The sequence below is a fragment of the Hipposideros armiger genome, unplaced genomic scaffold, assembly GCF_001890085.2.
Source record: "Hipposideros armiger isolate ML-2016 unplaced genomic scaffold, ASM189008v1 scaffold_3, whole genome shotgun sequence".
NCBI classification, from domain to species: Eukaryota; Metazoa; Chordata; class Mammalia; order Chiroptera; family Hipposideridae; genus Hipposideros; species Hipposideros armiger.
Genome location: NW_017731353.1, coordinates 5,210,148 through 5,225,914, shown reverse-complemented (window position 1 = coordinate 5,225,914; position 15,767 = coordinate 5,210,148). Strand labels below are relative to the sequence as shown.

The 15,767-nt window shown below is 50.9% G+C and overlaps 1 protein-coding gene across 2 annotated transcripts in view; it reads left to right on the top strand.

Moving 5' to 3' along the window:
* The first annotated feature begins 6 nt into the window (after positions 1-6).
* The window catches only part of RAPGEF1 (Rap guanine nucleotide exchange factor 1), a 132,797-nt gene continuing 117,036 nt past the window's right edge, over positions 7-15,767 (top strand). For both annotated transcript variants that reach the window (XM_019638909.1, XM_019638849.1), the window contains exon 1: positions 7-90. In XM_019638909.1, coding sequence (XP_019494454.1) covers positions 30-90 — 61 coding nt within the window. In that variant the 5' untranslated portion in view covers positions 7-29. The remainder of the gene's footprint in view (positions 91-15,767) is intronic.

The following is a 15,767-nucleotide window of genomic DNA, read 5'->3' as shown; positions in this document are numbered from 1 at the left end:
GGGCCCCTCAGCGGCCCGGCCCGGGCCCGATGAGCGGCGGCCTCGGCCTCCGGCGCAGCCCGGAAATGTCCGGCAAGATCGAGAAAGCAGGTGAGGCGCAGCGGCCGGCGGGCTCCGGGCCGAGACCCCGACCCGCGGCGCCTGCCCCCGGCGGGGCCGCCGGCTTCACGGGGATGCGCGGGCCTGCGGGTGCGCCGGGGGCAGAAGTGAAACTGCGCCCGGGCCTGCTCGGGGTGCTTTCGACTTCACCTCCGAAGGCCGTTTCAGGCGGCCTCTCCAGGGCCCCGCGCCGCGCTCTCCAGGGCGCACGGCCGGCCGCGGGCACGGGGCGCCGGGCGGGCACCGGGGGACGCGGCCCCGCGGTCGGGGTCCGGACCGGGCGAGCCGCTTGGCCCTCCGCGGGAAGTTTCAGACAACGGCGCGGACCTGGGAAAGGCGAAGCGAAGCCCTGGCCGCGTGTCCGAGTGGCTGCAACGTCCTGACCCCCGCGGGGCGGTTGTCTTTTCCGCGGAGACTAGATCTGAGCCATAAAATGTGTCATGTCTAACGAGCGCATTTGTATTGAACCAGGAGTATCCACTTCGGTGGCTTCAAAGGAAGCAGGCGGGAGGTGTCTGGGCATTTTCAGGGCTCAGTCGAGTTTTTCTCTGGGATCCAGCTAAGCCCTGGAAGCAGGGCGTGTGGGGAGCCGGCTGGGTTTGGGGTAGATTATAAACCTTCATGCAAACCTCATCTCTTTGTGTGTTCCTAGAAACCTCGGAGAGCTTCCGATTACCTGGTTTGTGCCCATACTGGGAATAGTCTCCCAAGATTCAATTAGGCTGTGCAGATGGGGCCCGGGGTTTAATTAGCCAGCAGCACCTTGCAGGGCGAACCCTTGGGTCCCAGGTGAGGAAGGCTGGGGGCACGACTGATGGCCCGAACAACCTGGGTAACCTGGAGTACCAGGTTGGCTTGGCCGCTGAGCCGCGGAAGGCAGGCTTTTAGGGGGCTGCACGGGGGGCAGGTGGCATCGATTTGGAAGTTGCTTATGTTTGCTAGGCTGAACCACGATACTTTTCTGAGATGCGCCTCAGGAGTGGATTGACCCAGAGGCGGTGTAACTTGCAGGCTGCTGTTTCAGCACGGGGAAGACATTTTTGTAGCCTTTATTGAGGGTTTTCTGTACTCGGCCCTGTGCTGAGAATCTTAAATGTATTCTTAGTAAATGCTTGTAGAGCCTCTGTGAGAGAATATAGTTCTGGTTTCTCAGGCTCAGGGCCGCTCACTCAGTGAGTTCCTGCAGGCCACCCAGCGAGAGCACAGCAGGCCGGGCATGGACGCCTGGCCCTAACCAGAAGCCCAGGTGCCTTCCTCTGGGGCAGGGCCCTTGGTTTCAGGTGCTGCTGCTTGGGTATTTTTCTCACTGTCCTTCAGCCCCAGGGCCTTGACCAGGAACCGTAAGTTGCGTCCCTGCACATGTGCTGTTCCAGAAATATCTTGGCTTAATCTGTGAAGCATTTCTCAAGAACCCTTTGTGTCTCAAAATGGTACTCTTGGGAAACTTGGGTAATTTATTTTAAAAATAACATTAACAGGGTACTCTTTGATTGTTAGGATATGTTCGTCGTCAAAAACTTGACAATAGTGGAAAAGCAATAGGAGTGAAATGAGTAGCACCTGCCATCCCGTGAGCTGCTTTTGCACAGCTCAGACCTCTCAGGAGGAGTTGGATTTTCATTGGCATTCGCTATTGCTTGGAGAAAGGAGTCCTAAGGCCAGTTTATGTCCGCATCAGTTATCCTTGGGCCTTCTCTGGACACCCCCCCTCCTGCTAGGGGCTGTAGTAGATGCCAAAAGCAGGAAGTGCCTGCCTTTAGAGAAGCTTGTCAGAGGGTGGGAGAGCCTGACCCAGCGTAACCTCTGGGCTACCAGGCCGCATGCACCGTGCTGTAACTAACGTAACGCGAGCCAGGGCCTGTGGGCAGGGGGAGGGGGCCCCCAGCTGAGGGAGTGGGGAAGGCTCTGGACAGGACAGTGTTTGTGCTTGGCTCTGAAGAAAGGCCAAGGGAACCCCAGGTGGAGGTGGAGATGGGGAAAGAGGGCAGAGTGGAAGGGGCTGCCCAGCCGGGGCTCTGGGAAGCTCAGGAGGAAGGTGCATTTGGTGAGAGGCAGCTCAGCCAGAGAGTTGTGAGAGGTCCGCAAGACCAGGATGGGCACGTCCCGTGGAGCTAGCAAGAGGCCCAGCCTTCTGGTAGAAGGCCTTTTGCTGTGATCCACTCGACTGTCCCGGGAGACTGGAACGCTCCTGGAGGGAAGGTACACCCTCCTGGTGGTTTCTGCTGGTCGTTATGAGTGGACTTCGCTTTGCATTTGGACGAGATTTCCAGTTGGGTTTTTATTGGGGGTTTTCCAAGTGGGCCTGCTGGTAAGTCACCAGCGGAGTGTTCCATTCAAAGGAGAGGTCTTGAGGTGAAGTGGGACCCCGTTAGCAAATGAATAGCCTGGTGAGTTAGAGAGCCCGACGCGACACACGCAGTAAACAGTCATTGTTACTGGGCTTTGCTATTTTCTGTTGACTTGAAGCATCTGAAGTGTTGCTTACACGTGTTCATCGTCTCTTCTCTCTGGGAATAGAAGGAGCAGCACTTTGGCTTCTCAAGGTTTAAGGAATCCAAGGTGTTTTGAGCATAAAAGAAAACTCCTTTGCCCATCCCTACTGCCCTGAGACTCGCATACATTTTCTCATCCTGGTAGCGCTCACTCGTTAGCCTCTGGGTCTGTCGTGCTGCTCTTTAGGACAGTAAATTATTCAGCAGCCTGGCTCGGGGTGGGGCCTGGGGGTCATGCATACTGCCCTCCTGTGAGGCCTGCCGTTTCCTAGGGACACAGAGAGGCAAGTGTCAGCCGCGCTGTTCCCAGTGGTCTCAGCTCAGGCCTCCTGGGAATCGGGACAGTCTGGGATCCAGAGGGCGGCAGACGGTCCGTTTACTGGCTGGCTGGCTGGGGCCTGTCCAGTTAGGCTCGGTGGAGGAGGGTTGAGTTTGGAGGGCCAGGAAGAAGGTTGGGGTGGAGGGGGACTTTTCTAACCCCCTTGGTGTCTTCCAGAGATAATGAGATAGACAGTGATGGAGCCAGACAGCGTCGGGGGCTCCCATGGGTGAGCTTGTGGGCACAACTGGCCAGGAGAGGAGGCTCTTCCTTAGGAACTAAGAGGGCCTCGTTCGGGGTGACCGACCCTGGCGGGAGACATGCGCGGCTGCTCGGAGGCCGCTTGGGGCTCAGTGAACATGGTTCTGGCGCACCAGCTATGGCGGGTGTCGGCCGGCCCAGCTTATCCCAGCAGACACGTGGCCGGGGAGAGCTGACACCTTTATGTTCCTGGAGCTTAAGGGCCTCTCCTGCCTGTGAGTGAGGGTGACAGACTGGTGGCTGTAGGCTGGATCCAGTCCATAGATATGTTGTGTCTGGTCCACAAATGTTCTTGAAGAGAAAAGAAAGGATTGGTGATCAATATTTAAATATCAGGAAATCACTCACAAATCTCAGGTTCCTGGTTCTCTTGAAACACTGAGACGCTCTGGTAACTGAACCCTTGTTCCTACAAGGCAGCTATGGGCGGGGGCGGGTCCCCCCACGCCCCGTGCCAGCCACATTACCGACTCCTGTTCCCAGTGCAGACTCTTGTCACTTGAATTTGCATCCCCCTTCCTTGGAGAAACCATTTGCATTTGTTCGCTTTTCATCGGGACTTGGAAATCTTTGCCCCAGTCCTTCATTGAGTCATTCCTTGATTGTCAGGCACTGTTCGAGGCTCTGAGGAGCCAGGGGTGAACTCGGTGAGAGTGTGAGGGCACGAGCCACTAGGAGGGAGCACATCAGACCTATTGTGGTGTGGGGTCAGGGAACCACCTCCATGAGGGATTGAGATTGACAGTGAGGCATAGAGGCGAGCCAGTGAGCTGGGCACAGCAGTGGGCTTAGGAGAAGGTGGCTTCAGTTTTATTGCTGTACTCATCAGAGTCTCAGTTACTTGCTTCTTTTTTTTTTTTTTAAAGGTTTTTATTGGGGAATTGGGGAGATGGGAACAGCGCTGGGGAATTGGGAGAAGGGGAACAGACAAGTTGCTGTCGTTTTGTTCTTCAGTCTAGTTGTGGAGGACGTTGCTTCACTGGCCCAAGTTGGTACCATCATTGCGCTCTTCCCAGGCGAGGCAGATCAGTCGCCGGCTTCTGGACGGCCGCTCACTGTGGCTGCTGGCCACTCATGCTGGCTGCTGGCTACACACGATAGCCCATGGCAACCCACTGCCACAGGGGCTGCAGCCTACGCTGTCACTGGCGACTCATGGCAGCCCAGCTCCAGGTTGAGCTGTTGTTCAGCATCTTAGCTGTAGAGGGCAGTGTCACTGGCCCTCATATGTGGGATCCGAACCGGGGCCCTCTGGCATCCCAAGCCAGCTCTTAACCATCGCGCCACTCGGTCGGCCCAGTTGCTTGCTTCTTTATTCGTGCCTGCCTTCATTCACTCACTCGGTTCATTCATTAGGTAGTTTATCCAGGCCCTTCTAAGGGGCTGGAGTTCTAGACCTTGGGATATGCCAGAAATCCCTGACTCCAGGGCCTTACCTTCTCCCCAGGACAGACAACCAAAATAGATGTTACAAAGATGTAAATAACTCCATTTTTGTTTTAAGTTTCTCCCCCTGCTCTGTGTTCTCAGCAAACCACAGTCTGTCTAGGACAGGGGTCGGCAAACTGCGGCTCGCGAACCACATGCGGCGGCTCTTTGGGGACGTACATGTGGCTCTGAAGTAAAATTGAAAATGAAAATAAAACTACCATAGTTTCATTTATAAAGTTTTTTAAGGATATTATTCACATAATGGTGATTTCATTTGTTTTATGGCTCTCGAATAATTTTTAAATTGTTGTGAGGGACAGGATTGGCTCTTCCGTCTGAAAAGTTTGCCGACCCCTGCTCTAGGAACTTCACCACTCACCAGCTCTGCAGGCTCCCTGCGGGCTCGAGCGGCTCCAGGGGGCAGGTGAAGGGGAGCGGGCTCGCCCAGTGCACCCAGCGCCCGAGGGCAGAGGCCTTGTAGTGTCTCAGATCCAGGGGTATGGTTTTCAAACGTCTGAAGGTGCTTTTATCATAAGTTAAAAAGAAATTTTACACCAAAAGACTGTATTCGTAGTAACTTGTTCTTGTGAATTTTCTCAGAACAGATAAAAAGTACAAGTATTGTCACATGAGGCTGCACAATTTTTTGGCCTAGGAAAGACTCCTTGTGGATCAGCAGTCACTGTATTTTGATCAACTTTAAACTCCTCAAATTTTGCACTTCCCTTTTTCCCCACCACTAGCAGTCTTTGTGGTCAGCGTATGCAGTAGACAAACACACCATTTTTGTGGCACCTGGCAGTTATTCATTCACTCACTCGTGCTGCACTTAAGAGTCCCTCCTTGTTGGCAAACACTGTGTGACGCCTCTCGCTGGCACAGAGCCCGCAGGAGCCCGGCCCTCCCGGGGTCACAGTCCAGGGCAACATCAACACAGTCTGGAACATTCTGCAGTTTCCTATAGTTTCACAATTCACCAGTGGGTGACCTCGTTTCACTTGACCCTCACAAATCCCCGATTTGCAACTGAGGGCAACTGAGGCCCAGGGAAGTCTGGTGACTTGCCCAGGGTCGCAGCCCTCGCGCAGTGAAGTGGCAAACCTCAGTCTCCAACTCCCTGCTGCCCGTTTCTGCCTTTACAGAGAGCAGCCCAGAGCCTGCCCTGTTGCTGGAGACACAGTTGCTTCCTGTCTTCATTCTTGTTCATGCTTCTGTTTCTTTTCTGATCTTACCAAAAAAAAAAAAAAATCTCAGTGAAATTAAGATAGGCCCAATGTGGTCTTCAGGCTGCATACGATACTAATAATACTGCTAACATTAGCAGCAGTATACAGAAGCAAGAGATAGCACAAACACAGGCTAACTGTGGTTTTAAACACCAGCCACAGCAACCCCGATGTTTCCTGGTCTCCTGAGCAGCTGCTGGCAGAGGGGGTTTGAATGGGATTCCTTGTAGCCAACAGACCTGATAGGAGGCCTGTAAATAAATATGAGTCATGTATGAGCTTGCAGAAAAATCATTTCCCAAATTAGCCCGGGCTGAAGAAGGCCTAGCCGAGGCGCAGGGCTGGTCTTGCCTCCATCCAGCTGAATGTGCCCCCGTTGCCATAATAAGATGACGCACTGGAAAGCATAGCGGCCTGGCAACGCTGCCAGCTACTGCGCCCACACGGCCTCCAGCCGGGCGCCCTGCTCCTGGGACAGGTGCTCCTCCAACTCCCCACCCACCTTGCCCCAAAGGCTGTTGTAGGATTGAAAAAACAAAACCCACATTTTGCGAATTACTAAGGGATCTGTCATCTCAGTTTTTGGTCAGTTGGTTTAGTCCATTTGACTAATAGTCTGAGACCTGGCCTTGTGACCTTGAGCAACGCTTTCTCCGTGGGCCTCGTGTTCTCCCCCAGTGCCATAAACAGGAGAGACTTGAGTGCTTCCCCATTTTGTGTTGTTTTAAAGCTGCAGGTCCCTTTTTACACAAGAAGGCCCTTCAAGAATGGGTAATGGAAGCCACTCTGGGCTCAGTGAGTCGTCCCCGCTCAGCTGGGGCCCCTCAGGCTCCTCCTTGGTCCTCCACCGAACACGGTGTGAAAACCCACTTCCTGGAGGCGCTCAGCAGCCTCGACCCAACCGACTTCCTCCAGACTTGGTGCCTACTCTTCTTCCAGCAGACGGCAAATTCCATGGGAAGGCCCCAGATAAACACTCTTGGTGGAATGATATTGTTTGGCTCATTCAGAAACCAAAGCCCCAATTTCCTTTCTGCAAGTTAAAAATCAACAAATCCAGTCTTAAACAGACCGTTTGCTCCATGAGGGAAGGGTGCCTGTCTGGTCTACCACGGGGTTGCCATCACTGCACCTGGAACATAGTAGGTGCTCAGTAACTACTTACTAGAAGAAGGAGTGAATTTAGTTCATATTATCATAAAAATGAACTTAGGTTCCTTATTCCACGTCTCAGAATTATCTTGAAACGGAGCTGATCCCGGGTTTTGGATTGCCCGTTAGGATATTTCTTTCTTTTTTTTTTTTTTAAAGATTTTTATTGGGGAATTGGGGGGATGGGAACAGTGCTGGGGAATTGGGGGAAGGGGAACAGACAAGTTGCTGTCCTGCTGTTCTTCAGTCTAGTTGTGGAGGACGTTGCTTCACTGGCTCAAGTTGGCATCATCATTGCGCTCTTCCCGGGCGAGGCAGATCAGTCGCCGGCTTCTGGGCGGCTGCTCACTGCGGCTGCTGGCCGCTCACGCTGGCTGCTGGCTACATACGGTAGCCCCTGGCAACCCACTGCCACAGGGGCTGCAGCCTACACCGTCGCCGGCAGCCCAGCTCTGGGTTGAGCTGTTGTTCAGCATCTTAGCTGTAGAGGGCAGTGTCACTGGCCCTCATATGTGGGATCTGAACCGGGGCCCTCTGGCGTCCCAAGCCAGCTCTTAACCAACGCGCCACTCGGCCGGCCCCCGTTACGATGTTTCTTGGTGAATTGGTAGAACCAGTACCCTGCTTGGGTATGCAGTTCGTGGGGGCCTCTGTGTTATCCACGTACATCGATCAGTGCAGTGTTCCGAAGACTGATGATGAGGCCGAGATCCAGGGCCCAGGACTCTGGAGAGAGCCCTGGGCTGTGAGGAGAGGCTGAGCCGCGCTCAGCCCAGACACTGCACTGCCGGCAGCGCACCTTCCCCAGACTGTAAAGCCCGCATGGCCCTGGGCGCGCGCAGGGGTGAAGTCCTCCTCAAGGATCCTTCACATCCGCAGTTATGATTTTGCCCTTCACCTGCAGACCAGGGCGTATGCCAGCCCTGCCCACCGCCCTGCCAAGTGCATGACAGCCCCCGTGTCTCGCTGTGGTTTGTTCAGCTGGCCTCTGAGCATTATTTAAGGCTAGCCCCCGTACCACCCACGCTGTGTTTATGGAATGACTGTGCAGCACACCCCCTCTTTCAGGGACTGGGAGAGCTGGGCTGCTGGGGTCTTCTGGTTCCCGCTTTCTTCTTTGTCAGGGGCTTAGGCAGAGTCTCTTGCCAGCTCCTCCTCCTCTGCAAGTGAAGAGACTTACCTAGTGAATTAGAAACCTGGTACCTGATAGTCACCGTTCCTCTTTCTCCCACTGTTTCCTTCCAGTCTGTCATTCGGAAGGTGGATGCTAGTTCTCTGAGCCTGAGACCTGACCTGCAGCCTGGACGGCGTCCTCCTAAAGGGCCATCCCTGTTTCCTAACAGCCTACACCTTCCTTTCCCATCAGTGCCCGAAAGGCGACCTTTCTCCTGGCTTTTCACTGGCTTGCTGGCACCACCCAGTCATTTTACTGCAAATTCAGTTTTGTGATCAGGAAACACCGCCCTGCTTTTAAAGCGTGGGAGAAATGGAGCTGTCAAGCATAGGATGGTGTGTGGCGCTTCCTGAGGCTGGGGACGAAGGGGCGGAGTTCAGGCATTTGCTTGCAGCTCTTCAAAAACTAATGCCATTGGTGTAGACTTGACCATCGGGACTCCCAGCCGCCGGTTCAAAGTGGCAGCCAGCCCCTGGTCTCCCTGAGCCAGAGTGTGGGGTCTGCAGGCTCTGGGAGGAGGAGGGCGTAGACATGGAATGAGAAGTGAGGACAGCGGAAGTCCAGTGGAATGTGATGGCTCTGAGTAGGCACTTAGTTGACTCCAAACAAGCAAACAAACAAACAACAAAAAAACTAAACAACCTCTCGTTGGAAACAGTGGTCATATTTATTTGCTGGTTATGGATAATCACATGGGCCTCTCTCCTTCGCGTGACTGGTTGTGACTAAATAGATGGATGATTGTGCATGGGCCATGGAATTGGCTACTTGTGACCCCCTCCTTCAGGGATAAATACAAATAATAGGCATTGCTAACTTGCACTAAGCGCTTGCCACGTGCCGGTACCAGGCTCTGTTCTGTGTGTTTTCCGTGCGTGGTCTCACGCAGTCCTCACAGCAGGAGGTTCTCGTTCTCCAAAGGAGACCGAGACACGGAGTTCCCTCCTCTTCTGTGTGTGGGAGCTTGAGACCCCGAACAGTAGGGATTTGCCTGTGGCCATACTCCCATTGGGAGCCAAGTTAGGTCTAAAGCTCATATGACTGCTTCTCACTTATCCATGTTTTTTTGTTTTTGTTTTTTAAGATTTTATTGGGGAATTGGGGAAGGGGAACAGACAGCTCTGCTGTCCTTTTGTTCTTCAGTCTAGTTGTGGAGGACGTCACTTCACTGGCCCATGTTGGTATTATCATCGCGCTCTTCCCGGGAGAGGCAGTCGCTCCCCAGCCATTGGACGGCCGCTCATGGCAGCTCACGAAAGCTCACGCCCGCTGCAGCCCCACTGCAGCCTATGCCATTGCCAGCGACTCACGGCAGCCCAGCTCCAGGTTGAGCTGTTGTTCACCATCTTAGCTGTAGAGGGCGCAGCGTCACTGGCCCTCATGTGGGATCCGAACCGGGGCCCTGCTGCTCAGAGCTGGCATCCCAAGCCAACTCCTAACCAACGCACCACTCGGCTGGCCCTCACTTATCCATGTTTTTATTGGCCGTTTTCACTTGGGTAAAAATGAGCCTCCACATTTCCACGGACCCCTCTACCATGGGAGGTGGCTGCAACACAGAAAAGGGCCACTTGATAACACTGGTGGGGATGTGTGAGAAGACTGGGGTACCCCTGGTTGTCTGGCTGCAGCTCACTGGAGGGCCAAGAGGCCTGCTTCCTGCTGGGTGACCTTGGGCAAATTGCTTGATCTTTCTGAGCCTTTGGTCCTCTGATAATCCAATAGAGTGGACAGACCCATCTCAGAGCCCTTTCTAATGCTGATTCTTTGTGTGTGTCATCTGCAGTATAAAAGAGGTAGTTGGGACCTGCCGAGTGGCTCACTGGTTAAGAGTTAGCTTGGGAGCACCAGCTCTGAGCAGCAGGGCCCTGGTTTGGATCCCACATGAGGGCCAGTGACACTGTGCCCTCTACAGCTAAGATGGTGAACAACAGCTCGACCTGGAGCTGGGCTGCCATGAGTCGCGGGTGACAGACGGCATAAGCTGCATTGAAGCACCATGAGTGGCCGGCAGCCAGCGTGAGCGGTCAGTAGCCGGCGTGAGCTGCCAAGAGCCGCCGTGAGATGCCATCCAATGGCCGGCGACCAATCTGCCTCACCTGGGAAGAGCACAGTGATCACAATATCAACATGGGCCAGTGAAGCAACGTCCTCCACAACTAGACTGAAGAACAAAAAGGACAGCAACTGGTCTGTTCCCCTTCCCCGATTCCCCAACGCTGTTTCTCTCCCCCAATTCCCCAATAAAATCTTAAAAAAGAAAAATTTAAAAAAAAAGGTAGTTGGGCTGTATTGGGATGTTTTGTTGTTTTTTTCATGACACTAATGTTGCTTGGCACGTAACTAGTCATCATCACAATAAAACTTACCTAATTCTTTTTTTTTATAAACTTACCTAATTCTTTATAGATTTCAAAATACAAGTACTTATAGACATGAGGTTTTTTGCTATTGTTTTAGGTTTTGTTCTTTTGTTTGGTTAGTATAAGGTATTGGAACACAGCATTTTTCCCAAATGAGGAGGATGACAGCCAGCGGTTGTTGAGTACTTCCTGCGTGCCAGGCACTGTGCTAGGAGTTTACCTTCAGATGCATGTATGATTTAATTTGCTCTATTCTCATAAAGAGAGAAGTGGGAGGTATCGTGCCTGTCTGACAGTTGAGGGAAGGAGGAGGCAGCAAGAGGGGAAGGTCATGTGTAGAGTGAGAGGCAGAGCCCGTTGGGGAACCTGGTTTCCCTTTGCCTCCTCAGTGTGTGTTGCCCTGATCCCCACGACAGTCTGGACCTGGGCTCTGGTGCTCGTCCGCTGCAGAGCCCCGGGAGGCTGGCTTGCAGGCACCCTCACTCTTTGGTTGGGATCTGCACTGGGGCTTTCCAGCCTTTACACAATGACTGTTGAGATGACTCCACAGCCTGTCTATAGACTTAACGATTTATTAAGCACCTCTGGTTTCTCAGTTACAGCAGTGGCTTGAAAAGTGCATTTGTTGACAACATTGCAGGGGAACCTGCTTTGGATGTGAGCAGTGGAAAGTGGCCCTCAGTTAAAATAGCTCCGCCCACCCACCTACCCACCCACTCATCTGTCCATTCACACAACATTGGCTGAGAGCTCTCTGAGTGCCAAGCTGCCTGCCAGAGCAGTGGAGGGTACTGAGAAGATTAAAGGCATCTGTGCCCGTAGGGAGTTGACAGTCCGGCCACCGCCTGTTCTGTGTGCAGGAGACTTTGATCTAGGCTTTCGTACTTTCCTTGAGGCTCACCCACATTGGAGGCAGCTTGAGCGCAGGCTGGAGGGCAGCAGACCTGCCTGGGGGCCCTGGGTGGTGGCTGAGCGTATGGGCTCCCAAGTCCCCAAGCTGTGGATTTGGATCCCAGTTGTCAGTGGAACAGGACAAGTGGGCAAGTCGCTTTGCCTGTCTAAGCCTCAGCTCCTCTGTAAAACGAAGAAACTCCTAGCAGTGCCCGCCCCATGGTGCTGAAGGACGAGATGACAGGAGGTACCTAGAGCGTATTAGCAGGGTCTCGACACAGAAGCCTCTGAACGTTAGCTTTTGCTCCTACCTAATGCCCCTTCCTGCTCTAAAATGACCATTTCTTTAAAAACGGTCACATGGTATAAGTGAAATTCACACCCCAGCACCCACAGAAGGGGAGGTCTCTGGTTATGGAGGTACAGTTGACCCTTGAACAATGCAGGTTTGTACTGCGCAGGTCACTCACGGGGTGTGATTGAAAAATACAGTGAATGTTTAAATTTATTACAGCAATTACACATTGCCATTAATCCCCCTCAAAATACTCCCCCTCGCTTCAAACACACTTATCCCATCGTTCTTGCCACTTTCTGAAGCAGCTCTGGAAGTCCTCTTTCGTGAGTGTCTTTACTTCATCCTCCAGCGGGCCAATGCTCCGTGTCACACATTGCCTCTGGTATGCGGCAATTTCTGTCCCATAAAAACATGACGGTGTGTCTTCATCCACCTTATTCACCGGATCTGGCACCATGTGACTTCTGGCTCTTCCCCAAAGTCAAAATGACTCAGGACATCGAGACAGCCACGACAGCACAACTAAAGACACTCACGAAAGAGGACTTCCAGAACTGCTTCAGAAAGCGGCAAGAACGATAGGATAAGTGTTTTTGAAGCGAGGGGGTTATTTTGAGGGGGGTTAATGGCAATGTGCCTTTTACTGTAATAAATTTTATTTAAATATTCACCATATTGTTTGATCACACCGTGTCGTATGTGCAGATTTTTTTGTTTGTTTTTGAAGGATTTTTAAAATAAATGTAGTCATGCACCACCTAAAGATGGGGATGTGTTCTGAGAGATGTGTTGTTAGGTGATTTCGTCATTGTGTGGCCATCATAGAGTGTGCTTACACAAACCTAGATGGCCTAGAGCACTACACACCCAGGCTGTGTGGTACACCATTGTTGTGTGTGCGGTTTGTCATTGACTGAAATGTCGTTAGGCATCACGTGACTGTACTGTAAATATATTTTAATCTCTTCCTTATGATTTTCCTAATAACATGATCTTTAGCTTACTTTATTATAAGAATACAGTGTATAGTACGTATAACATTCAAAATATGTGTTAATCAACCGTTTATATTATTGGTATGCTTCTGGTCAACAGTAGGCTATTAATAAAGTTTTTGGAGAGTCAATAGTTAGTTATACACGGATTTTCGATTGCACAGGGTGAGGAGTCAGCACCCCTAAACCCTATGTTGCTCAAGGGTCAACTGTATTGCCTTTCGGGTCTCTCTCCCCCTCTCCCTCCGTCTCCCTCCCTCTCCCTCTCCCCCTTATATTTCAGAAGGTGGAATTTCAGGGAATGGATTTTTGCATCTAAGTGATAAACCTCCAAAGAGATCATTTATAGCAAGAGAATGGCATTTCATTGCAGCTGCGCATGTGGCCCCAGCTCATGTAAGGAGAGGGAGGACAGTCCTGACTTTATTCTGTGAGTCTGCCTAAAAGGAATGGGCCTGTGCTCATGGGTGGCGGCGTATCTCAGCCAGAGCAGGGCTGATTGCTGACAGGTGTATTTTTGCTCCATCCCAAGAGATACCACCTCAGTTCCTCTTTGCAGAGGTGACGCTCAGGATTAATTAAACCATCTTTGTCCAGCACTGAAGGTGAAATCACAGTATGCTGCTTTTGTCCTGTGACAGTTAAAATACCAGAAGCTATTCAAGATCCTGGTGTACAAGGAACTTATTCATACAAATTGTGTTGAACACATGTGGGGTGATTTTAGACCCTTTATTTTTTCCCCCTTGATTAATGTTCATTTAAGTTAAATTCAGACTTCCTGATGTATTGTTCTGCACCTTCCTTAACCTGTGCTCTGGTGGGCTTCTCTGCTGTTTTAAAGTAAATGTGTGTAGTCTCCTTGCAAGTTTGTCAGTGCAGCTAGCTCAAAACACAGGGTTGTTTGCAGAGACCAAAGCCCAGCCAACCATTTTCATTTCCTTTAATCATTTGGTCCTGGAGCTACAGAACCTCTCACTTAATTAGCATAACCTCACTAATTTGTGCATCTGCCTCAGCTTGTCCAGAGCACCTTACAAATATTCTCTGAGCTCATTAGAACACCAAACGCACAGATCAAAAGCATGCTTTCTTTCCTGCGTGATCTATTTTTTTTTCCTGTTCACAAAGAGCTGTCTCTATTAATTACCCTAAATGTGCAAGGTTGTAGAATGCGGTTTTTAGATTTGACCAAGATAGGAACTGGGTCTGGGACCTGGACTACATTTCAGCCCCGTGTTGCAGAGTCCGAAGTTCCGTGGTCCCAGCTTGGTGGGTGTAGTGCACTTGGACTTAAATAATCACTGGGGAGCATGTGAGTCACTGTCACCAGGAATGCTTGGAACTGTGGCATCTTTGGGCGATGGAGAGAGAGCTGGCTTGAGTGTCTGGCACTGTCACAAACCTATCATGTCCCTTGCGGCAGCCTACCGTCCCTCCCTGGACCTTGATCTGGAGCAGTGCTCCCTGAGTTCTTAAAAGAACCTCAGGACTTCTTAGGATCTGATGGAGGCTCCTTGAACTCTGTCCCCAGGGAGAAAGATTCATTTATGTGTCGACTTGGTTCTACCAACTCTGAATTCCTACTACTATATGATAAATAATAATTTGCACACACCCCATGCCTTGGAAAGCTCAAATGGAATCTTAGGTATCTGAGATAATTAGGGTTTTGTTTCTCCTGATTCATTCAGACCTGGGTTCAAGTGACAATCAGTAATTATACATCCCTGAAGCTTTATAGGGGTTTCACGAGACGATGCTTATAAACTGCTTAGCATAGTGCCTGTGTGACTAAAAGGAGAAAACGTGCCCCTTCTGCATGGGAATTTCTCAAAATTTACTTACAGTAAAATTGACCCGTGTTTGGGTGTATAGTTCTCTGAGTTTTAATGCATCTGTAGATGTGTGTAACCACTACCACAGTCAGGACTGAGAGCAATTTCATCACCCCAGGGGGGGAAAACTTGTTACCCCTTGGTAGTCAAACCCTTTCCCCAGCCCTGGCTCCTGGCAACCATTAATCTGTTTTCCATTCCTGTAGTTGTGCCTTTTCCAGAGTATCACCTAGTATGTAACTTTTGGAAACTGGCCTCTTACTCTGTATACTGCCTTTGAGATTCATAAAGTTGTTGTTTTTTATCAGCAGTTTATTCCTTTTTATAGCTGAGTGGTATTCCACTGTATGGACATAATCATGTTTATCTGCATAGAATTTGACCTTGGTTAACTGTCTCTGTTTCCTGGAAATGGATAAATAGGGCATTTGACCAACAAAAATCAAACAACCCAATGTAAAAACTTGACTAGCCATCTCCAGAGAAGATGCACCAATGTCCAATAAACCCAGGAAACGATGCCCAACATCACTAGCCATCAGGGAAATGCAAATCAGAGCCAGAGTGAGCTCCTGCCTCACGCCCATTAGTGGCTACTTAAAAAAAAACAACACAGAAAATAACCAGTGTTGGTGTGGATGTGGAGGCACTGGAACCCTTGTGCACTGTTGGAGGGAATGGAAAATGGTGCCGCCGCTGTGGAAAACTGCATGGAGGTTCCTCAAAAAATTCAAAACAGAACTACCATATGGTGCAGCAGTTCTACTTCTGAGTATATGCCAAAGAGAAATGAAAGAAGGGAGTCAAAAAGATATTTGTACATCCAAGTTCATGGCAGCATTATTCACAGTGGCCAAAAGATGGAAGCAACCCAGGTGTCCATCAGTGGATGATGGACAAAGAAATGGTGTCCGTACGTACATTGGAGTATTATCCAGCCTTAAAAAGGAAGGAAATCCTGACACCTGTGACAACATGGATGGACCTTGAGAACATTATCCAAGTGAAATAAGCCCGACACAAAAGGACACACACTGTACAGTTCTAGCATGAGATACCTAAGAGGAATCAAAATCAGAGAAAGTAAGTAGAGTGGTGGTTGCCAGGGGCTGAGGGAAAGGAGAATGGGGAATTATCGTTTAACATTTAATTAATGTTTCAGTTCAGTTTTGCAAGACAAAAAGAGTGCTGTGGTTGGATGGCAGTGATAGTAACACAACAGTCTGAA